This window comes from Lynx rufus, unplaced genomic scaffold (assembly GCF_022079265.1).
Source record: "Lynx rufus isolate CCGP_SWC_20201006 ecotype Redwood Valley unplaced genomic scaffold, mLynRuf1.p SCAF_5, whole genome shotgun sequence".
Classification (NCBI taxonomy): domain Eukaryota; kingdom Metazoa; phylum Chordata; class Mammalia; order Carnivora; family Felidae; genus Lynx; species Lynx rufus.
Window position 1 is genome coordinate 27,244,999 of NW_025814867.1, and position 24,821 is coordinate 27,269,819.

The window sequence follows — 24,821 nt, forward strand, 5'->3', positions numbered from 1 at the left end:
ATACTTTGTATTATGTTTGGCATTAAAATAATAGTAAATAGTCCCTCTTGGATATCAAAAATATCCAAGTCAAAAGATCATTGGAAGGAATTTTGGAGCAAAGCCTATCACTAAAGCTCTAGTTTTTCCAGTAGCAGAAGGAGACAACCTTTTTCCATATGCTTATATGTCTGTGTGTGGGCAACAGTGCAGAGAGACCACCTATGCTTTGTGTTATTCGGTTCCTTTCTGTGGAAAGCTGGGGCCATTTTTCAGGGGCACAAGGATGACTGTGTGTTGAAAGGTGCTCAAGTTTTCTTCTGACGGGCTTTAACTTCATTTCACTGCCTGCAGGTCAATGGAGACTTCTGAAATTTTGGCTAGTTCTGCCCTCTGTGTCTGTCTCATTGTGTAGCTTTCTCTGCTCTGCAGAAGAGATTTCATACTGGATGAATGGATGCCATGGTATTGGGATGGGGAGATCTCGGAGAGGAAAGCTGTCCCTGTTCCTGCCCTTGCAGATAGGATCACCCTAGACATGTTAGGAGTTAGGTATTTTCAGACAGACATTCAGTTTTCCAGGCTTAGGCTTCATTCATTTCCTGTGAAGATTTTGTTCCTCCCTCAGTGGCCAGCACACTTTGTGTGTTTTCCCCTCATCAGAGTCAATGATATGGAGGCCCTCAGGAAGTTCTTTCAGTTGGGGCCTGAAAGTCTCTAGACACCTTCATTAATGGTTTCTTTTTGAGAGCAGATGGATCTAAAGTGCAGTGACTACTGTTTATTCTTAAGTGTTACCCCAAGAACGGGTGCCCCCCCCCAAAGATAAGTTATGTGTTACAGTGAGGGAAAACGTATAGTGTTTGAAACTCTCTATGAGTGATGTCCCTCTTTGTCAGAAATCATGCCAGTGTGCTATCTTTGGTTCCAGTAGGGAACAGAGAGAAGCTTGCTATTATATGTCCAGATGTAGAGCTGGGTCATTAAGGGCCCCCAATTTCTTCCTTGAGAGAAGATAACAAAGGGGTCAGAGCAGATGCCCTCCACAAAGGCTGGAACCCTCTCCTGTCCTTGACCCCCAGTGTGAGGGAAAGCATAACCAGCCCTGGATCAGGTCTCTTCAGATCCTGAAGAATCCCCTCTTTGGAGGTCTGAATGCTGTTGGTGTAATATCTGGATATAGCTTATCATTCTATTTTATGTAAATAAAACCCAGTGACTCATCTCTGTCTCTTGATGTCTCAAAGTCTCCATCACAGTTCCCTTAAATAAGTTATAGTGTAGTATGAACAAGAGAGGGAAATCACCCGCAACTTTAGATTCTAAGACAGTCATCCCTGTTGGCTCCTTGATCCTCACAAATATGTCTGTCTGGGTGACAGGAATTTTCCTGGGTTACAGCTGAGGTGTTGTTGCAGAGAGGTGATTAGTTCAAATGTAAGGTTGCTACAGAACTGAGACCGAAAGTAAGATTTCCTGGATCTTCACTAAGGATTTAACCATTACATTTTAAAAACAAATTCTATAACTGATGAAAGATGAAGTTTTAAATTTTCTTTTGTCTTAGTTTTCTATGAATATAAAATTGATCAGAGTTGATCCAGAAGATCGCAGAAATCTGTCGTTTTATATTGTTTCTCATCAATAATAATATAACTTTAACTTTATTTATTTTAAAGTTTATTTATTTTGAGAGAGGTGGGGGGGAGGGAGAGAGAGAGAGAGAGAGGGAGAAAATGATATCAGGGGAGGGGCAGAGAGGAAGGGAGAGAGAGAGAGAGAGAGAGAGAGAGAGAGAGAGAGAGAATCCTAAGCAGGCTCTGCACTGTTAGTGTGGCTTGAACTGATAACCATGAGATCATGACCTGAGCCAAAACCAAGAGTCGGGTGCTTACTGACTGAGCCACCCAGTACCCCAACTTCATCTTTTAAAAAGAAAAAGTACTTCAACAGAATTGTTTTATTTGATCTGTAAGGATGCTTCAAATGAAAAGGTTTTTAAAAAATTCCAGGTAAACTACAAAGTATACTGATCTCTAGTTCGGGAGAACTTGTCATTAACACTGAAATGTGTTTTCAGGTTATTTTAAGGAGAAGCATTATTTTTCTTGGTTCTTGTGAAAGTATGTTTTATCTCATTGAAAGTACTGAGTTGCTTCAATTTTATTTTAGGGTAGTTTTTCTGGAGCTGGAGATTCAAATATAAGAGGAAATTTTATTATATATGTTAATTTTGTTTTTTTACATACATCCTTAAAGAGAACCAAACCATTATGACTTAAGAGCCATATTTCCTGGACATAAGTTAGAATTTTAGGAGTGTAACTCGCAAGAAATAAACCTGATTTTAAAATGTAATAAAAATCCTATTAGTGAGCCTTGCCATTCACCAAAACTGTCAATGTGCATTTAACTCTTCCATGTAGCCCTTTTGGGAACTGAACCAAATTAAGATCTGTCCACATGGCATGAGGTGTATATGTTAATAGCACTTGTATCACAGGATGCACACAGTTGATTCCCATCTGATTGGCTTCGTACTGACTCTAGAAGATTAATTTTTTTTTTTTTAACGTTTATTTATTTTTGGGACAGAGAGAGACAGAGCATGAACGGGGGAGGGGCAGAGAGAGAGGGAGACACAGAATCGGAAACAGGCTCCAGGCTCTGAGCCATCAGCCCAGAGCCTGACGCGGGGCTCGAACTCACGCACCGCAAGATCGTGACCTGGCTGAAGTCGGACGCTTAACCGACTGCGCCACCCAGGCGCCCCAGTAGAAGATTAATTTTTATGTGGCCCCACTGGTGGTAGCATTGCTCTGAGCACCTGATTGGCTTCAACAGATAAAGATGTTTCAGTTCCTCTAAATGTTCCCATAGCTTCTTGACTTCCTCATCTGTCATCATGGTCTTGTACCCCTTCCGTGTTAAGAACATTTATAGCAGTGATAGACACATAGAGGATTAGTAGATTTGAACCCTCTCTAGCTTTATCAGATTTTTAAAAGCAAAGTTGACCCAGTGACCAAGAATGAGGTTGGTTTGTTTAGCAAGAGTCCATTATAAATAGCTTTTATGCTTGAGTTACACAGGCAGGACTGGTTACATAATTTGCAGGGCCTAGTATAGAATGAAAATGCAGGGCCCTTTGTTAAAAGTTAATAAGAATTTCAAGCCAGTGACAGCAGAACATTAAATCATGCACAGGTGACAATTGATGACAATTTCACTTCTAGTTGTACACCAAAAGAAGACATATACCCACACAAACACTTGTACGCAAGTGGTGATAGCAGCATTATTCATTGTAGCCAAAAAGTGGAAACAACACAAATGTCCATCAACTGATAAATGGATAACAAAATGTAGTGTATGTGCCTGTATCCATCCAATGGAATATTATTCAGCTATGAAAAGGAATGAAGTACTGACACAACATGGGTGAACCCTGAAAACATTATGATAGGTAAAGAGGCTAGTCACAAAAGACCATATGTCATATGATCCATTTATATGAAATATCCAGAATAGGCAAATCCACAGAGACAGAAATGATAGATTATTGATTGCCTGGACCAGTGACTGCTAATGGGTAAGAAGTTTCTTTGGGAATTGTATTAGTTTTCTAGGACTGTCATAAAACCACAGACTGTGTGGCTTAAACAACAGAAATGTATTCTCTTTCAGTTCTGGAGGCTGGAAGTCCAAGATCAAGGTGCCATCAGGGCTGGTTTCCTCAGAGATCTCTCTCTTTGGCTTATAGATGAATACCTTTCCATTTTACTTCACATGGCCTTTCTGTCGGGTGTGCCCTTGGTGTGGCTGTCTTACAAAGACACCAGTCATATTGGATGAGGGCCCGACCCTAATGGCCCCAATTTAATTTTATCATCTTTTTAAAGACTTTCTCTCTAAATAACTGATTTTATTCTGAGGTATTGTGTGTTGGAACTTCAACATGTGAATTTGAGGGGTGGGGGACATACAATTCAGTCTATAACAAAGATGATGAATATGTTCTACAGTTAGATGGTTATGATAATTGCAAACCTCTGGGAGTGTACTACTAAAAACCACTGAATTGTACACTTCAAAGGTGTGAGTTTTATTGTAGGTGAATTATATCTCAATAAAGCTGCTGTGAAGAACAAATAAAAACTAGTTGTACATGGCTCTTGCTTTCAAAGAACTTACAGACCAGTCATGTAAACCAGGATGTAAATAGGCCTTTCCGGGTGCTTGCAGGGTAGGTATGCTAGATGGAGGTACACTTATCCCATTTTTATAGAATGGAGGAGACATTGTAGAAGACAGAACATAGAGGCCAAATCTCACAGGATGAATATGAACCTGGTAGATAGAGGTGTCCAGGCAGGGGAAATAGAATGAGTAAAGGCACAAAATCGTGGCATGTACAAGAATCATATGACATTGTTATCCTGTCCCTTGTTAATCTAATCTGCTCTCAATATTATCAATGTCTTAATTACTGGGTAGAGGTTTAATTAATAATGAGGTAGAAGGAGTCTTGGCTTTAATTCAGACTCTTCTGCATTCATATCCTAATCTCTCCACTCACTTTGGATAATTACCTATAAATTATCAGTCTCAGTTTTCCCATCTGTATGATGGAGAAAATAATAAATATCTATATGGTTATAAATATTGAATATTAACAAAGCAAACATTTCTAACCCATTTTCACAAGTCATTGCTCAAAATATATTAGCTCTGTCCCTCTCATTTCTCTGTTCCTTGGGTACCCTAATTTTAGCACCCTTAAATATCTTAGTCATCATTCCTTGGTCTAACTTTGGTGACAATATTCTTTTTGAAATGAGTTTCCCAGGCCTGATGAAACTAAGTATATTGATACCACATCCTTTCGTACATTTCAGGATCAGCTTGGAATCTCAGGAGCTCTTGGGAGTCACATCATGTTGTTGTCTCATATTGAGTCTTGGGGTCAGCTATTCTCCTTCCTATATACTACCATCAGAGTTTTTATGGATCAGCCATTCTACTCTTAAGCCAGGTTTCACTCATCTTAGATTTGAGAATTTGATTTCCCCACCTGTAACTATGGAACTTAAGTTCTAGTCTTGCAAAATTTAACTTGGGTGGTTCCCAGCTCACATTTCGACTTCTTTCAGTCACTTTGAAATATTGACTCTGCCTGTGTCTGTTAGTTATGCTCCCTGGCTTTGTGGCTTCTACAAACTAGGTAAATGTGTCTTTTTGGATCTTCATCTAAATCATTGATAAAATGTTGGTGAGAATATTGTTACAGATGGATCCTGATAGCATCATAAGAGGGAACATCTGCAAAGTGGCCAGAGACCCAAGACTCCAGCATGATTGGTCTGTTTGTTCAACCAGCCATGAGTCCACATGAAGATCCCATATCTCCCATATTAAAAGGATATCACAAGACTCATCTCACTGACATCTGTTAACATGACTTCATCAGATGGGCTGAAATCATGATATACCATGACTAATTGCTTCTCTTTCATCAACCAATCAAATAACCCTCTCACAAAAAGAAATTAGGTTAATTTAGTATGGTTTATTTTCCATAAGCCCATGTGAGCCCCTGCTGGCCGCTGCTTCATGTTATAAATGCTCACAAGCCATCTGTTTAATCATCATTTCTTCAACTTTACCAGAGATTCATGTCAGTCCTCTTGCTCTACAATTTCTGAAAGATTCTTGTCATGAAAACTGGAACATGTACTTTGCTGGGGTGGGGAACAGGAGGACATCCCTCCCTTTTTTCCTGGTTATTCAGATTATCAACCTTGGTGCAGAGAATATATCTTCAAGTTGTGTTCTCAGTTGTAGTTCATTTGGGTCTAACTTTGTAAATTCAGAAGGCAGGATCCCACAGTGTGGAGGTACCCAGGATTCAGAAGTGGGGTCTCCGTTTCGTCATTACTAGGTGTGATTTGCCACTTGATTGACCATGTGCCTTTAAATGAAGTTCTTAACCTGTCTGTGTCTCAGTTTTTTCATTTCAAAAGTGAGGATTATAATAGCACAATGCAGGCCGCCGAATAACTGGCCCTTCTATAGCACTTGGTATTGTCATAATTAACACCAGTATCACTATTTAGCAGTTGGAGGTTTTCTTATGATTATCTCATATCTTGGCCTTTGGCTCTCTCTTTGGGATATTTATTTCATCCTTTGAAGGTGCATGCTGCTTTCTTATAACTTGTAATGATTTGTCTTCCTCCCATTGGCTTGCAAACCTCTCAAAGGCAGAGGCTGTGCCTCACACAAGTAGAATGTTTTGCACAGTGCAGGTGCTTTATATAGATGTACTGGCTACAGAAACTGGAGTTAAGGCAAGAGTTGAGAAGCTTTTCTTAAATGAGACATCAAAGTGCATTAGTCCATGTGTAAGTTGGAATTCTGTTTCTGAGTGAGTTCTATTTAAAAGAATCACTGACGTCCGCCTTGGGGACACCTCCACTGCTTTGTGTCTAAACCGAAAACTGGCTTATGTCATAAAGGATCCAAAGATTGAAATACCCTCTTGTCATAGGCAAAACTTGCACCTCTGACATTACCATTAATATCAGCAACAATAGTAACAGCAATGGTAACCATCATACATTCTAAGAAGTTTGGAATTAAATTTGAAGTTCAACTGTAGCAACAATTTTTGGCCAGCATATCTGTGTTCTTTTCCCTGTTTCTTAGTTCCACCTACTCTTGCTTGTCTCAGTTTTCTATTTTATTATATAAGTTATGTCAAATCCTTTGTGGAATGAGGCTGAGTATAAATACATTAAAGTAATATATTATGTAACCATATGTTCAAAGGTCCAATGGGTAGCTGTACCTTACCACTAATGGGAACAGAACAAAAGAAAACCAATGCAAACTGCAGTTTTTAGGGTATGGGCCAAAACTGAAGGGAAGTTTTCCTAATGGTGTTTTAAAACTGGCTTTTGGCATTTTGGAGTTTTGGAATCATGTTGGTGTTGGCTATGGAATATTCTCAGGAGAGGGTATAGTCAAGTCTCACGGCTTCTCTGGGTTCCAGTGTCCTCATCTGTAAAGTGAGGGGGCTGGACCAGCAGCAGTTTCCAAACCTTTTTCGTCCAGTGAGGTCTCATGCTTCGTGGGCTGGGAGGGGGACACACAGTCTCTTATTTGGGCTATTCTTCAAACCTGCCCTACCCCCAAGTCTCTAGAAAACTCTGGGGTTCTTCAACACTCAGCCCTGGCAGTCTTCTGGACCCCTACCTGCTCTAAACCTTACTACTCAAAAGTGTGCCCCCTGGACAAGTAGCTTGGGGAATCACCTGGGACCTTGTTAGGAATGTGCAGTCTCGGGTCTCCCCTAGACCTGTATTGGAACAACTCCCTGGTGATTTGGATGCATGGTCAAGTTTGAGAGGCACTGCTCAAAGACCCTGGGTCCCTTCCTTGGGGCTTCTTTAGATAACATACTTCATGAATCTAACAGTTTTTTCTTTCATTGTCTGAACTTAACAACACTTTGATTTATCCTCAAATAAATTCTAGAGACTCAGAACCTCTAGAAACAGCGCTGGTGGAAGACCATGCCTAAGACAGTTTCTAGTGTCCTTTGCTCTGTGCTATGACCTGAGGAGGCCGTCTCATGTGTGGGGTTCCTGTGGACTGCTTGGGCAGCCAGAACAAACTCTGCACAGCCATCTCGGTGAGGTTCAGCGAGTATGAAGGTTCTGGAGCACCTTATTTAGCCAGGCACCCCTCCACCCTCTGGACTTGGAAGTATGAAGACTTGTGTCATCAGAGACAGGCTAGCCATGTGTCCTCATGTCTCCCGCTTACACAGTTGACTGTGACTTTTTTGTCCATTGCAAATCAATGACTAATCCATAAGCTGTTGTTCAGGGAAACTAGATCCTTCCTAGTAGTAGATTCTAACTTGGGCTCTGTTGGTAGATTAAGAGATTTTTTTTTTTTTTTTTTTGCATAAGCACAACTCAGCAAAACGTAAGACCCAGAATTAGTTGCTTAAACCCACTAATGAAAGTATGCTAATACGGAGCTTCATTTTCCTCCCTTTGCATCTCAAAATTAAATAGAGTAATCTGCTCTATGCTATAGTTAGAGTTTTAGCTTAAGTCCGTATTTTATGCTTACCATGGTGATGAAATAGAGACTGAAATTTGGAAATACAAACTTTTTGCTGTTTTGACTGTCTCTGCGTTAACTGGCAGCCAACCAGCACCTGCTATAAATACAATTAGGGGATTTTATTTCACTAAAACCCTAGATTATTTTTTCATTTTGTTTTTGGAGCATCAACCTTCTTCTTGCCTTGATCATAATTTAATTTCACTTTAAACAGGGTTTATCCTGTGTTGGTTTTACCTAGTCAAGAAAATGGAGCTAATCAGTTTTTGTTGCTTTTTAAAACTCAATTTGTCACTGTATCTTGATTTCATGGTAGGCTTTGCATCACATCTGATTATCTCTTTGAAGTTCACAATTCTAGTATTTTTCCGTCACGTTCAAAATAAAAACTTGACATGAATTATGCATTAGAATACTGCATTTTGAATATTAACCTAACATTAATTTTAAATTTGGAGCAAATAACAATCATAACAAAAGCTAACCTGATTATCTATGGTAAATTATTCTTTCACATCCTTACTGACATTGTCATGCTCTTTAATTTTCTTGCTGACAATAAACAGACTCTTTGCTCTAGGCTTAGTACTTAGTGTAATAGAGTGAATGAGTGATTTGTTGTAGAGTGTTATCTATTTATTTTTATTTTTAGAGCATATTACTACATCTTTTAACAGTTTTGATCAAATGATTTTGCACAATTGAACTTTATAAATGCTTGACCTCTCTCACACACAAAATTATTCTTGTAGCGTTGTGGTATCTAGGGCAACCTCACAAAAGCAGATTTCACCACCTTTCTAGGAAAGGTAAGTTAAAAAACATTTTCTTCCTCTTCTGTATGGTCTCATCCAATTTCAGTCCAAATCTGGGGCTCTGTAAGTGGCGAAGACTCCCAACTATTGATAAGATTGTCTATAACCCTCATATGATAATTAATTAAAAACAGACATAACCCTATTAGTGCCTCATCAAGAGCAAGACCATTATTCCAATCACTATGAAGAAGAGGCTTTCTGTTTTCATTTTTCCCTTTTTCTCTAATGCTAAGGAGGGGAAGAATAGAGTAGGTAGCAGGAGATTTTGTTCTTTGAAACATGGTTTGAAAAGTGAAAAAGTTTTATACCGTCTTAGTTATTAGGTACTAAAGCAGGAGAGGGGAAACTGTTAAATCTGGAGACAAAGTTTGGTTCTTTGGAATTGGTAGTCTTTCCTCTTTCAAGAGGTAAATGGTGGGTCTGCTGTAACATGCTATATGATCTTGGACAAATATGTAACTTCTCAGGACTTAATATGTTGAGGTGTATTGATTCTTATGCTCTGGGAAGATCTTGTCTAGCTTTAAAATTCTATAAAAACATAAAATTCATTCCAAAAATTGGGGAAGAAGTTGAATAAGGGGACGGGATATGGAAAACCGGGTAGCTTTGTGTTATCATGGGCCAGGTCATTGTAGTGGGTGTTACCATCTCTGAGATAATGTGAAACATCTGCACGAAACCATTTTCCAGGTTGCCATTTTTCATTGTCAATGCTAATGTTGTTATCAGCTCCCATGGGTAAGTCAGCTTCCAGATAAGGGCTATTCCAGCAGGTGTTCTATCTAGGAAGCAAATTTTTATAAACTTCCACTTTCAGATTGATGCCCAGTATACAAACTGGTATGTTTCCATAAAGGACAAAATCATGCATAGGACTTGTGATCCTACTACCTTAGCTACATGCTTGGTGTGTTGTTGACTTTAATCATTCAATAGTCAAACATTTGTGGAGCATCCACCATGTGCCAAGAATTGTGCTAGACACTGACACAGAAATGAATGAAATCTAATTGTTCTCAGCATGGGAGTGGAGATGAACAGATAGATATGAAAATATGTAATTGTCAAAGTTACACTTTTGATGGTAGAGGTAATGAGCAAGCTGAATTTTGAAGGTGAAGAGTGTGCAAACTTGGTCTTCAAATATGTTAAGATACTGCGAGGTGCTGGGAATTCTGTAGTGAATAAAGTGTGACCCTGGCCTTTAGGGTGCCTGCAGTCCAATAAGGGAGTTCCTATGAGAATAGATGTTGTCACAGGATGCAATGAGAGCATAGAAGGGAGGCCCTTAACTTAGTCCTGGAGGGGTCAAGAAAGACCATCAGATGAGCATCTCATAAATGCCTCAATATGAATAAATGTCATCTATTGTTCTTGGAACTTTGTTTTACCTTCTAAAAATTGTAATGATCATCATTGTGCTTCTAATACCTAATGACTTCATTCTTGATTTCTTAAGTTGGAGGCTTCAAATCATGTAAAACAAAGTAATTCCTTATATCAGTAAATTTTTCTCTCCTATCTCCAGAGAATTGTAGAAAAAAGTATACTTATTACTATCTATTAAAGTATGTTTTCTTAATTTGGGGGGAGAAAAGAAGAGGGGAGAGACTAGAAATTTTAGGAATTCTTTTTTCTTGGTGTTTTTCACTTCACTGATTTATATATTTTCTATTTTTTTTGCTAAATTATCCATGCCCTTTACTTCACTCTTTCCCTCCTTGCCACTCATTCTAGATCTCCTATTTGCTCTTATAGCTCCCATATCTATACCCAAGGGAAGGAAGGGGACAGTGGTGACATTTTAATCATTTTGAATCCTAATACTTTTTGATAACTGCTAAAAATTTTGACATATGAAAATTTTGAATTAATGACAAAAATTGTGTTTTCAAATTATTTAAACAATTACGGTGTTGTCTTAGTTTCCAGATTTACTAATGACAAATAATTTCTAGTCATTTATTAGGATGTATTTTCTTGCTATAGATCCATTTTTGTGTAGTTCATTATAGTTCACCTTGTTATGATTTTTTGAAGATTAATACTGATGTTCAAGTAGAAAAGAGCCATTATACCTTTTCCAGTTTAAATTAGGAGACTTAGTGCTTTCTAAATACAAATGAATGTTCACCCAGTTCTCTCTCTCTGCTTCTAATCTCTTCTTTAAAAATCTCCTCTTCCTTCTTGTAGCAAAGCATTAGTATTAGAGTGTCTTTAGCTATCAAAACAGCTTAAATAGTAAGAAAGACTCTGGAAAACAGTGTGAAGGTTCCTCAAAAAATTAAAAATAGATCTATCCTATGACCCAGCAATAGCACTGCTAGGAATTTACCCAAGGGATACAGGAGTGCTGATGCATAGGGGCACTTGTACCCCAATGTTTATAGCAGCACTTTCAACAATAGCCAAATTATGCAATAAGAATGAAATATGACCCTTTGTAGCAACATGGATGGAACTGGAGAGTGTTATGCTAAGTGAAATAAGCCATACAGAGAAAGACAGATACCATATGGTTTCACTCTTATGTGGATCCTGAGAAACTTAACAGAAACACATGGGGGAGGGGAAGGAAAAAAAAAGAGGTTAGAGTGGAAGAGAGCCAAAGCATAAGAGACTCTTAAAAACTGAGAACAAACTGAGGATTGATGGGGGGTGGGAGGGAGGGGAGGGTGGGTGATGGGTATTGAGGAAGGCACCTTTTGGGATGAGCACTGGGTGTTGTATGGAAACCAATTTGACAATAAACTTCATATATTGAAAAAAAAATAAATTGCAATAAAGCCTTAAAAAAAAAATAGCCAAATTATGGAAAGAGCCTAAATGTCCATCAACAAATGAATGGATAAAGAAGTTGTGGTTTATGATGTCATTCCTTGCATTTAATTTTGTGACTATTTTGCTGTTGATTCAAGTCATCTGCCTTTTACTCACTTGGAGTAAATATGCCCTGAATGATCAAAAAAAAAAAAAAAAAAAGAAAGAAAGAAAGAGAGAAATTGTGGTTTATATACACAATGGAATACTACTTGGCAATGAGAAATAATGAAATATGGTCTTTTGTAGCAACATGGATGGAACTGGAGAGTGTTATGCTAAGTGAAATAAGCCATACAGAGAAAGACAGATACCATATGGTTTCACTCTTATGTGGATCCTGAGAAACTTAACAGAAGACCATTTGGGAGGGGAAGGGGGAAAAAAAAGTTAGAGAGGGAAGGAGGCAAAACTGAGAATAAACTGAGGGTTGATGGGGGGTGGAGGGAGGGGAAAGTGGGTGATGGGCATTGAGAAAGGCACCTGCTGGGATGAGTACTGGGTGTTGTATAGAAACCAATTGGACAATAAATTTCATATTAAAAAGAAAAAGAAAGGCATCTCACTAACAAGAACTCTAGAAAGAGAGGGAAGTTCCAGGTTGATGAAATTAGCAGCTCATAATATCATGAAGGCCCTTGGTGCCTACTGTTTCCTATCATTCAGCCTGTCATCTTGGGGTGGCTTCCTTCCTGACCCCAGCTGGCTGCCAAAGTTCAAGGAGTCACATGGAGATGATGACATGCAGAGGCAGATTAAAGGAGAGTTTCCTCCCACGCTTCTCTTTTTATCACCAAGGAACATCTTTCCCAGAAAACCCCAAAGACTTCTCATATCTTCTAGGCCAGAATTACATCACGCCAAAACTAATCACTGGTAAGGGGAATAGGATTACATGATAGACTTAGGTGAATTATGTTTCATCTCAGGGGCTGGGGAGAGGGTCCTCCTCTTTAGATCATATGATGGTGGAGTTGTGGGGAGATGGGTAGACAGTCAGTGTCTCTTAAAATAATCAAGATGTAATATTCAGTGACTTGGCTCATCTGTACAAATAAGAAAAATAGAATGGCCTGACCACTTGTGTTGAGGTATAGGGGAGAAGGAAAGGGGAGAAGAGCCATAACTGGTTTTGAGGGGGAAATTAGAGTTGATTCTAATACATCCCAGGTTGTAAGGAGAACTTTTAGAGTCTCCTCTAAAGAAGCTCCAGAAAGCTGTTCACCATGAAGGGAATCCACTCATTTTTTTAGCTAAAAGGAGAGCGAAGGGCAGTTTGTTCCCAATGAAGCTTTTCATGAGACAGTCCCAGCAGCTTTTATGGAGGCTGTGGTTTAGAAATGGAGGTGGGGAGGGGGCGGAATAGACCCACTGTAGTGAGTGCAAACTACACAGGCTTTCTCAATAGGGCCAAAACCAATGCTGGCTTTTGTAACCATCTGATTAATTAATACTCACTGATGGATTTCTTGGCTCGGCTTAAGGCTCTTTGCTCAAGAGAATTGAAAAACCCCTGGGTGAAGGGCTTTTCACAACAGAGCAGTTAGACATGTTATATCTTCTCCAAATAACCTCCAAGGAGTCCTCTGGAAAAGAACTGGATATGGCATATCCTGAAGCCAGTTCTATTCTTTATTTTTTAAAGTTTATTTCTTTATTTATTTTGAGAGAGAGAGAGAGAGAGAGAGAGAGAGAGAGAGAGAGAGAGAACCCCAAACAGTTCTGTGCTGTCAGCACAGAGCCCAAGGCAGGGCTCAATTTCACAAACTGTGAGATCATGACCTGAGCCAAGATCAAGGGTCAGATGCTTAACCGACTGAGCCACCAGGTGCCTGCCAGTTCTATTCCTGCACTGACACCAGAGATTCTCTGCAGAGCTCTTACAGTGAGCACCAGTGCTGTTTCCAGCCTTGAAACATGCTCAAACCACTTCTACTTTTCAAAATTTATACAGATGGGGAAAGTCATTGAATTCACATAGTTATTAGAAATTTTTTATTTGGGCCATATTTGTCTCCAAACCTCCTACTCCTGAAATCTCTGTTTACTCTCTTCAGTTCCTTAAAAATAAATGGCAACTTGCATAATGTTATGGTACCAGCCTTGAAACACTGGATAGAAGTTGTCACCACAAATGATAATATAATCTAGACAGGAGCCAGGATAGCTTATTTGCCAAACTAAAATGTCTGAAATAATTCTACTCTTATTTATTTGTTCTTTGTTTATTATCTGTAGTATTAGTTATTGTTAATTATTTATTCTTTGCTTGTTATCTGTGTGCAATACTCCTATACACACTGCTCATGTGTTTGTAAACTAAATCGGTTTTGAAAAGTCTAGGGTATGGAATTCACCTATAGGTTATAAGTGATTTTCGGTTTCATTATTCCCTATAAAGACACTTTACTTTTTCTAGGAATCACTATATCTTAGCCATTTTCAGGATATGGATAAAATCGACCAGATTTTCCATTTTGCAGGAACTTCATTTTTATTCCTGTGGAAGACAGTGTTGGTGCCCTACCTATATCACCTGGGAAATTAGTGTTTCCTGTGCATGGGTCCACCTTCAACTGCTAGCACAGGCCTCTCTCTGGCCAGTAGGGCCCCGTGCTCTGGCATGGTGGGAGAGTGGGGGAGTTAATACTCCCAGGGAGCAGCCTTAACCAGAGAATGAAGGGAGTTGGTCCCTGCACCTCAGTCAGGGGACTCAGAGGTGCCTACACTGGCTTCCAAGCGTTCCTTCACAGAACTAAGCTCCAGTTGCTACAGCGGTGACTGGCTTGGTAATGCCCCTGAGCAGCTTCTCTCCCCACTCCCTCTCACTGCTTAAATGACTACTTGCACACAAACCTGTGTCTCAAGGTTTGCTTCTTGGGGACCCCAAACTAAGAGAATCCTCTAGAGCAGAGCATGGTTTAATGGTTCCTCACATTTATTTTTAAAATCTTGTTATATAAAACATATTTGGATAAAAACTGAGGATACATAGATGGGTGAGGAGGAAGGAAGAAAAGAGTGGTTTGTGAGTCTGCTAGTTTTACAGGTCTTTTAAAAAGTACTTCATTCCACATTGCATAATGTATACTCTGGTTGTGTGTTTGTGTGGGTGTGTGTATCTAAAGAATGGTATATAGATATAGAAATTCTTGCCTAGTTTTTGTAAGTAGTTTTCTTTATAAAAAACTCACAGGCTTATTAACTTTCATAAACTATTCAAATAATTCAAATACAGACATTCCTCTACTGGATATCGATTTTTACAGGGCAAATAGTAAAGAATGATAAATTCATTTCTTTTGCTCCTTGGAATCCAGCTAGAGTAAAGGTAATTCCACATAGTACAAAGTAGTTTGCGTGTGCAAAAGTGAATATCCTGGGATGCTAATCTATAGGTTTTGCCTTTTCTTTTCTCCTCAAAGAACAACTAAGGATCCCCACCCTACACCCAACTCTATTATAGCATTTATCATGATGTTGTTCAACTATTTTTATAGTTCTTGGCCTCTCTCGTGGGACTGAGCTCTCTTGAAGGTCAAGAGGTTTCTCTTTCTGATCTTTGTATCCCCAGCACATGGTATAGTGTTTGATATACAGAAGGCAATAAGTAAGTAGCTGGTCATGTAACAGAAGTACAGAATTTCCTATCTTAAGGTATTTGGGAGTGGCTGCTTGGGGCCTTGTATGGAGTCTGAAATTGGGCTCTCCTTCTCAGTATAGATGTCTGCAGTGGGCACCTGCACTGTATCATGATGGTATTTGAGCCCCCAAAACTCTGCTACATGCTGGTGATCAGGAGTGGAGAGGAAAAGACCAGGTGAGTCAGAGAATTCTAGCCCCGAAGAGCTGGGATCAGGAATTTACTGGTTAGAAACAAAAGCAGCTCATAGATTATGGCATATGATGGTGACCTATAAAATTATTTTGTCCTTTTCTCTGGACACAGACATTAAAATATGGTTTTTTTTTAGTTGCTGAGAGAAGAACAAACAACAAATAAAATAAAATTCCATCTGTAGTATACTCTCCACGAAATTCTGTAAGTTTTTCTTCCAGGTACTCCTTTAGTAACTTCAGTACTTGGTATTTCCATTTTTTAATCAATGTACCACTGTATTGAACCAATATCACTCTCTGCCATTATATTCTCTTATGTCACTTTACATTTTAAATGTATATATTATATTAAAAAGTATGAAATAACTTTAAAAAGGATGTTTTGTACTCTCATGATATTTCTACCCATAGAAAAGTAAGCAACACTGTGGCCTTAAATCCCTTAGAGGATGCTACATTTTAAGACTTGAATTAATAAATAAAAATTAGCCTAAGAGAGCTAGAGTTTTGGAGATTCCATTTTCATTACCCCAAAGTGTTTACAGTGATTTGTGGTAACACCTGAACATGCCTATTGCATTGGTCAGGGCTCCCAGTACAGATAAGTGCAGCCTCCTTATGTGGTTTGAGCAGAAGGGGATTTGTTCCAGAACACAGATAGCTCACATCAGCAGCAGGAGGGCTGGGGAGCAGGTTAAAGGCTAAATTACCAGGAACATCAGCCAGAACCATGCCACTGAAATGGCTTGCTGCCACTTCCACCAGGGCCACGCCATTTCTTATGCCACCTATGTTAATGAAAGGGTGGCCCTGTGCCCACCCTGTTTCTTCACTCAGCTCACACCCAAAGCAAAGTCCCAGGTGAGTGCAGCTGATTGGTAGAACCTAGGTCACACCTTGGGTGCCCCAGCTCAAGCGAGATGGGAGATGTGGAGTTTTTTTGTTCGTCGGTTTTTGTGTGTTTTTATCTATCTGGGGAAGGCAGGACCCACAGTCCAGGGATCTAGTGCAATGTAGGGAGGCTGTCTAAAGATGCCGGGCAGCCTCAAATGACAGGTTTCTGCTGTAGTAATGTCACGTGAAAATAACAGCAGGCAAATTGTGCAAAAGGTTTGCCCTCTACTGTTTAAAAAAAAACTGTAGCAAAAAGATGGGAAGGAAATACGCAAAAATATTTTTTAACGTTTATTTATTTATTTTTGCTGTCAGCACAGAGCCCGGTATGGGGTTCCATCCCACGAACCGTGAGATCATGACCTGAGCCAAAATCAAGAGTCGGACTCCCAACCGACTGAGCCACCCAGGCGCCCCAAAGCGTCATAACATCTTAAATGAGGAGAGCCTCAGATGTTATTTACTCCAACTTCACAGCACTCATCTCGATATGAAGTTTTTGAAAATATATGTATTTTTGTACATTCATGTACATTTATCTTTTTGTTTAATATTTGTCTTTCCCGGTAGATACAAGGGCAGGACCTATGAATCTCCAGTGCCTGCTACACTGTAGACACGTAGTAGGTGCTTACAACATGCATGCAATGCATGACTGTTAATGCTTAAATCACAAGGGAAGGGACATAGCTAGTTTTTTCCAGACTAACTGCAAAGCTTTCCACACCCACTAGCTGACTAGCCCTCACCAAGATGGTTGTGGCTACATGGGACCTTATCCCACTGCTCCTCATGCCTCACTGGGACATAGGGGATTCTAGAACTCTCTTGGGCTCATCAGCTTCCTTGCCCCTTGAGGACCTTTTTTTTTTTCACTCCTACCCCTAGCTGGACACCAGAAAATGAGAGGGTGCTGCTATTTTTTCTATGCCCTGCTTTGGAAAGAGAGCACAGTTCTTCTGTTCTCATGTTCTCCTACCCATCTTGGAGTCCTGTTCCTACTCTCCTCTCTGGACCTGGCCTAGGGGAGATGAACTGTTTTCAAGGGCTCAGCTCCACCTAACTTTCTTGCCTTCCCTTCATCTGGTCCAGAGGGTCTCTTTCTCACCTGGAGGTGGAGAGGACACTCACCCACTGGCCACATATTCCTTCAGATCTTTTCTCTAGCCTTGGTCTCTCCTGTGGAAAATCAAAAGCCAGGGATTTGAGTTATCCTCTGGTTTGTGAGATGTCCTCTTTTTCCTGAGGCAGCATATGCTGCTGATTCGATGGGGAACATGTGAAAGAATAAGAGGATATTTGGGGGGGGGGGGAACAACCCTTGGTTAACATCTCAAAAATAAAATCTGCCCCATTTATATGATGAGTGGGTGAATTTTAAGGGAATGAAATTAGCTATAGTTATCCCAGATTTCCAAAGTCACCCTCCAAAGTTTGTCAGTTTGTTACTGATTCTAGAAAGAAAGAAGCATGCCACTTGGGAAAAAGAACAGAAAGTTTGTAAGTTAAGTGGGTCTGCAGGGATGCTTGTGTGTGTAGGTTTTTTTGTTGTGTTGTGTTGCGTTTTGCTGCTGTCATAAAGTTTCTCCCAAACAGTTGAAGTTCTGATAAAATAAATATCTGTCATGTTATTTAGGAGTGGGTGACAGGCTGAGAGTCACCAAGCAGGTGACAAGCTGTCCTTGTTTTGGTATGTTTCCATGCTGCCTTCGACTGATATTGATCTCATAGTTTGTGATAGGTAATGAGAGTTTCCTCTGTTGGTTCAGTGACATGATTTTAGGTAAGGAAGGTAGAATGTCTCTGCGTCAGCTAGAGATGATTGTATTAGATACCACCTGTCTTAATAGCCCTACCTTCGTCTGCTAAGCTGTGGGCAAATGAGATTTTATGCTTTATCATCAGGCTGCCAGACAGGACTCAGGTTAACTATATGTAAAATCTCAAGCTCTGTTGCACAATAGTTGGTGTTTATGAGGAAAAATAAGTATATTTAAGCTTTTTATAGCATTTGTTCCTTCACAGCAAGAGAATATTGCAAGTTTGTGTAAGGCTTTATGTTGTCATGCTTAACCACTGTGACTTTTACAACTGCATATTAGCTGGGCACAGTAAATTACTGGAAAGGCACTATGAAGATGTCATTGAGCTTTGCTAGCTGCGTGGTAATCTTCAGAAGTTACAGAAAAACATAACTACGGATGTCATTTCAAGCTCCTTTTACTAACAGTCTGGATGCCACTCTTAATAACATGAGGTCATTTTTAACCAAATTCTTGATGGAACTGGTCTTATAGAAAATGGTCCCATGCAAGCATTTCTCTAGAATCACTTCATTATCAAGTAGGGGCCTGAGAAGTTGTCCATTACCTAACAACACCAAAGGGAAAGCTCCATTAGGGGAAGGGAACCGAATGTTCCAACTTTCTAAATTGCAGTCCTAGTTAAAGACACTTGTAAATGGCAAAGCAGAGCCTGTGAGGCCCCCTGTTTAGGGCCCTCCTATCTAATGCAGCCAGTGCCTGCTGGGGTTGTCTTTTAGGGGTTCACAATGGGAAGACCATGAGAAACATTTAAAATGAATAAAATGTTATAAATGATTTAAGTTTTAGGAAAACTGATTTCCCAATAATGGCCATCTTGAAATAGAAGATTCTCCTGATGGGGCGCCTGGGTGGCGCAGTCGGTTAAGCGTCCGACTTCAGCCAGGTCACGATCTCGCGGTCTGTGAGTTCGAGCCCCGCGTCAGGCTCTGGGCTGATGGCTCAGAGCCTGGAGCCTGTTTCTGATTCTGTGTCTCCCTGTCTCTCTGCCCCTCCCCCGTTCATGCTCTGTCTCTCTCTGTCCCAAAAATAAATAAACATTGAAAAAAAAAATTAAAAAAAAAAAAAAGAAGATTCTCCTGATGAATCAGATTTTAGAGAATGGAAACTTAACAACAAGCTTTTATTGGTCAAGAAAAAAAGCCAAATGTCACCCAACATGTGATATGGATCAGTAAGATAAGGACACTTTCTAAGTTTTCCTACGTAGTGTCTCAGCTTTTAGGACAGATTGTCTAACCTAGAATTTTTATGAAATGTTTGCCATTGAGGAATAGGAGAGGCAAAAACTGCACAAGACAGTGCTGACTGCAGTATTAAAGCTTCTAGGCCCTGCATCTGAGTGAAGAAACAGGCTCTGTCTCTGGTATTGCCTGAGGAAATGTCTTTCACAGTGAAACAACTAGGGGGGAGTCTTATTTGAATCAATGAAAAAATGTATAGTATAATCACATTTTTAAGGATGATAGGAGCTCTCATATCCATTGTGATTGGGGCTGGTACTTGGGTAAACAGAGGAAACAATTTTTAAATGCAATGACATAATGAAAATATTTACATCAATGTAAAACATATTATTGCACATTTTCTCCAATTTTTTGATGCACAGCCAGTATCTAATGTTTTCTGATTAGAGGTCCCTTCATCTTTTTTTTTTTTTTTTTTTTTTGCATAAACTACATCCATAGTATGTTAAGTTTTCCAGCTTTACCTTCTTTAAAACGGAATGAAAATTTAGCAGCATGAATTCAGAATACTTGATTTTTACATTTTTAAACCAACTTTTTAGCGCTATCTTGTCAATTACTTATTTAACCGCAATTCTCTTTTGTAACTTGTCACTGTGAAGTTTTTCGGTAAGCGTTTGACTTAGTGTTCCTCACAAAGATAACACTCATACTCATCCTTCATCAGTTTGTCATATTTAAGTCACAAATTTACAGTAGTAAGCACAACTGGCGTAAACAAGTTTGGGAGTAAACACAATGACTCGGTAAGCACACATCTTACCTGGAAGGGCAGGAGTTAACAGGTGTGCCAGAGAGCACCTCCTGGGCACCTACTGGGCACAGGCATTACTTGTGGCAAAAGCTGCTGTCAGCATCTGTTAGAAAGGGCTGGAGAGCTCTGCTTAATCTATGAGTTGGTTCAAGGGCCTTAATTAAGACTGTTTCTACTATAAATACATTTTGATTAATATGCATAGGCTGTAACTCTTAAAGACTATCTTTGTAAAATGTTTTCTAGCATGGGTTTTGCAGAACTTGCCTTAATGAATAGCCAGCGTTTACTTATAATCAGCAGAATCTGTCTCACATGTAATTGGTGCTCTAAAGTGCTTTTCCCTGGCAATCTGGTTTATACTCGGTAGCGTAATTGGTTTGTTCATCAGACTATTTTTTTCTTAGATGGGAAGAGATAGTGTTTTGGTCCACTCCTCATTGAATTATCACAGTTTAAAATTAATAATTTGGAGATTTAATGAGCTCTTGTTCCATTTATACATGCTTGAGACCCTAAATACCTCTATCAATGTTTTTAGATTTTTTTTTCTCTTAAACACTAATAGCAATAAAGTATGCTATGCCAAGAATAGTTTGAAAAAGAAAGGATATATAGATAATGGCCCTATTGATATTAAGTTGATAGATTTGGAAAATTTTAGAGCTGAGATAGAAGCATGTGTGTTGTGTTGTGTGTGTGTGTGTGTGTGTGTGTGTGTGTGTAAGAGGCAGAGAAAGACAAAGTCAAAGAAAGACACAGAGAGACAGAGTGACGGATATATATAAGTGAGAGAGAGAGAGACAAAGAGAGACAGAGATAGATACCAAGATAGGAATAGAGAGAAATAGAAAAGCTGAGGAAAACAGATAAGGTGAGAGATAAAACATACACAGAGACAGATGGAAGCAGAGACACCATGTGAAAGACAAAGAGAAACTGAGACATACAGAGACCAAGGAAGAGCCACCTCAGCAATGTTGCTTAAGATTAGCTCAGTCTCTGCCCAGTTTGATCAAAACTGTAGTGCCACAGGTGTGTCAGTGACCGGGCTAGGCAAGCAGGCCCCGGGACCACTAGGAGACTCAGTGTCATAACAGCCAATACCAGACCTATGATTGGGTCATAGCCTGGGCGTTAACTAGGTGGTCCTGAACCATTTGTTCATATAAATTATTATTTTTTTAATCTAAATGTACTTAAATATTGTTTGTTTTTTTGTTTTTGTTTTTGGCTGCAGAAAAGTACTGAAGGAAATCTCTGTGGGAGAACTCAATCCAAATGAGACTGTGCAGGCCAATTTGGAGGCCCAGCTCCTTTCCAAGCTGGACCACCCAGCCATTGTCAAGTTCCATGCAAGCTTTGTGGAGCAAGATAATTTCTGCATTATCACAGAGTACTGTGAGGTGAGACTCTCCTCTTTTGGAATTCTCAATAAAAATCTGTTTCATGGTAAATGGCACTCTGTAAAGGGACATCTCATAAGTTCAATTATCAAATCACTAGCCGGTGGGTGGGGGGATGGGTTAAATAGGTGATGGGGATTAAGGATGTTGTGATGAGCACCTGGTGTTGTATGGAAGCGTTGAATCACTATATTGTATACCTGAAACTAATATTACACTGTGATGTTAACTAAGTGGAATTTTAAATAAAAACTGAAAAGAAAAGAACCCCTCAAGCTGGACCATAAAGACCCGGGATATCGCGTCTTGCAACTGAGAATTATAATCTTTAGGTAATTGACAAACTCACTTCCAATGAAGGAGTATTTGCTGCAGAAGAATGCTTCTTGGGGATGTATTTTAGGGAGAATGTCACCCAAACCTTCTACAGTGGGTCCATTGGACAGACCATTTAAATGCTATAATGGAGTCCTGCATGGAGCAGAGGTCCATCTCTTGAGTTTTGGGTTCTAGGCTTATTCCTCATTTTCCTCGATGGAAATTTGGAAATGGAAATATGGCCGATTTTCCTCATGGAAATATTTCTTCATACTTATAAATTTGTGATTAATGGCTTCAGATATTTTCAATTTTCCCTGCCACTCCATGTTCTCTGCAAGTAATAGCTGTGCATTTTACTGAGCCCCAACCAAATATGAAGCTGCTTGGAAAGGTACCAGAGAGGGAAAGTGCCAAGGTGTATTTATAATATGAATTTGTATGTTTGTTCCTGAGAGGCTAGGTAGAGGGGAGTTATAAGGGCAGGGTCAGGCAGAGAGTACGTAAAGATGATCTTGCTCAAAAAGTATCTTCCAGAACATTCTGGGAGCTAGTCTTAGGCAAATGCACTTTGGAAGAATTTGGTGCTATTTATACTTTAGAGTGAATTTAGCCAGTTCATCACCTGGGTGTTGCTGGGGCCTGAATGAAAAGATGCTGGGGAGAAAGAAGATGCTCCTTAGAATGGAAGACAGGTCTGTTTGGGTCAGAAACTTTGGACAGCCAGAGGGTGCCATGTGTTTGAGAAGCAGAAAAGAAAAGGCAAGAGGAGATGGAGCTTGGAAGGAGTAGGGATAGCAACAAAAGTCAACCTTTTCTGCTTTACACATCAGCTGGTGTATATTAACCAATATAAGTCAAAAGCCCTATTTAAATATCTGCAAGTTTGAGATATTCCAAGTGTCAGCTATTTCCCTGCAGGTCAGCCTCTTCAGCTCAGCTTTGCCAGGTGTTTCCTCATCCACTCTTCTGCTTGGAGGAAAGTAAGGGAAAAGAAGGGGCGGGGAGAGAAACAGGGAGTTTGGATGTCCGCTTCTCCTTCATCAGTGGACTATTAAGAAAAGTAAAATGATGAGTTGTGCAGAGCAGTGATAACGACCAGCTACTCGGGCATGTATGTCATGAATCCATGCAAAACTGCAGGTATTTCCATATATAGCTACAATATGATCTGTCTGCTACAGTTTAATCATTTTTCTTCCTTTAGCCCTTCAGTTAATCAACTGCTTATGACCATAGAGGTAGCTCTACTGCTGCTTTTAGCACACTGGATTTTCCAAAGATTCTTTCCTGGTCTTAACAGTATTTTTCACTGTAGTCATTCCTGTGCAATAGAGCTTTCTGTGATAATGGAAATGTTCCATATTTGTGCTGTCCAATGCAATAGTCAGGAGTCACACATGACTTTCAGCCCTTGACCAAGTGTGGCCAGTGTGATTGAGGAACCAGATGTTAAATTTTATTTAATTTTAATATATTTAAATTAAATAACAAAATATGGCTACCGGCTACCATATTGGACACGTCTAGGTGATAAGCTATAACTTTCTTTCCCTGCCTTATTTTTAAAATTTTTTAACTTTAATGTAACTTTAAGCTACCAGAAAAGTTATAAGAATAACACATGAACTCCCATATACTGTTTGTCCAGATTTGCCAATTGCTTTATCATTCTATTTATTCATCTATCTGTCTGTCTATCTATCTATCTATCCATCTATCTATCATCTATCCATCTATCTTTCCTGAACCATTTGAGAGGGAGTTGCAGACACAATGCCTCTTTGTTCTAAATACTACTATATTTTCTAAGGCCAAGGACAGTGTCTTTTATAGCCCTGATACAATGATCAAAATTAGAAAATTAACATTGATACAATGTTAGTATGTAATCCATTGGATGTCAAAATGTGATCCCAGGCCAGCAGCATCATTTTTACTTGGGCACTCCACCACAGCCATACTGAATCAGAAATTCTGGAGGTGCGGTCTGGCAATCTGTGTTTTGACAAGCCCACCAGGTGAGGCCCATCCGCAGTCCATCTTCAAATTTAGCCCATTTGTCCCAATTACGTCCTTGGAAAGGATATTTCTGTATGTTTTTTTCTCTCGCAGGATCTAGTCCAGGATCATCTGCGTTAATTTTTAAATGCTGGTGGTTTCCAAGGGTTGAGCTACTCTCCCGGGAGGGGCGTTGCCATGGTGACAGCCACAGGCAGGCAGGGGAACCACTGAGGGGTCTTCCTGGGCTCCAGGCTGCTGAGCTGTCAGACTGTCACTTATCTGACTTCTAAGGAATGACGTTTGCGGATCGCTGGTTCTTGTTGTTAACAGAGATATTTCTTATTATCAGACCCACATTTGCTCTTAACTCGCACAACTCTGGCATTATCCTCTCTTTATTGAGGTAAAATCATGCTGGAAATAGCAGATGGCCAAACTTGTACCTCTTGGAAAAATGCTATCACCATTGAAATAGTTGGTCTTTTTTCTCTCCAAGTTTGCTCTTTTGTAATTTAATTTGGGACCTTGCAAGATCCAAATATATAAATGCATTTGTGAGACTGCTGGATCTACCACTCAACCCTTTGGGCACATAACATCAGATAAGAGCGTCAACAGCAAACAACTGAACTCTCACAACTTCTTGTCAAGATCTAACCAAATCTTTGATGGGGAATAGTTCCAAAACTGCCAAAATGGAAGAGTATTTCAAATATTGACGTCTTCTCTTCTCCCCCGCCCCCACCCCCACCACCCAGTGTTAAGTGGGACTACTT

The 24,821-nt window shown here is 39.7% G+C and overlaps 1 protein-coding gene across 1 annotated transcript in view; it reads left to right on the forward strand.

Annotated features, from left to right (window-relative positions):
* Positions 1-24,821, forward strand: part of NEK11 (NIMA related kinase 11) — a 261,051-nt gene that overhangs the window by 21,942 nt on the left and 214,288 nt on the right. The window contains exon 2 of the mRNA XM_047099560.1: positions 21,558-21,723. Coding sequence (XP_046955516.1) covers positions 21,558-21,723 — 166 coding nt within the window. The remainder of the gene's footprint in view (positions 1-21,557; positions 21,724-24,821) is intronic.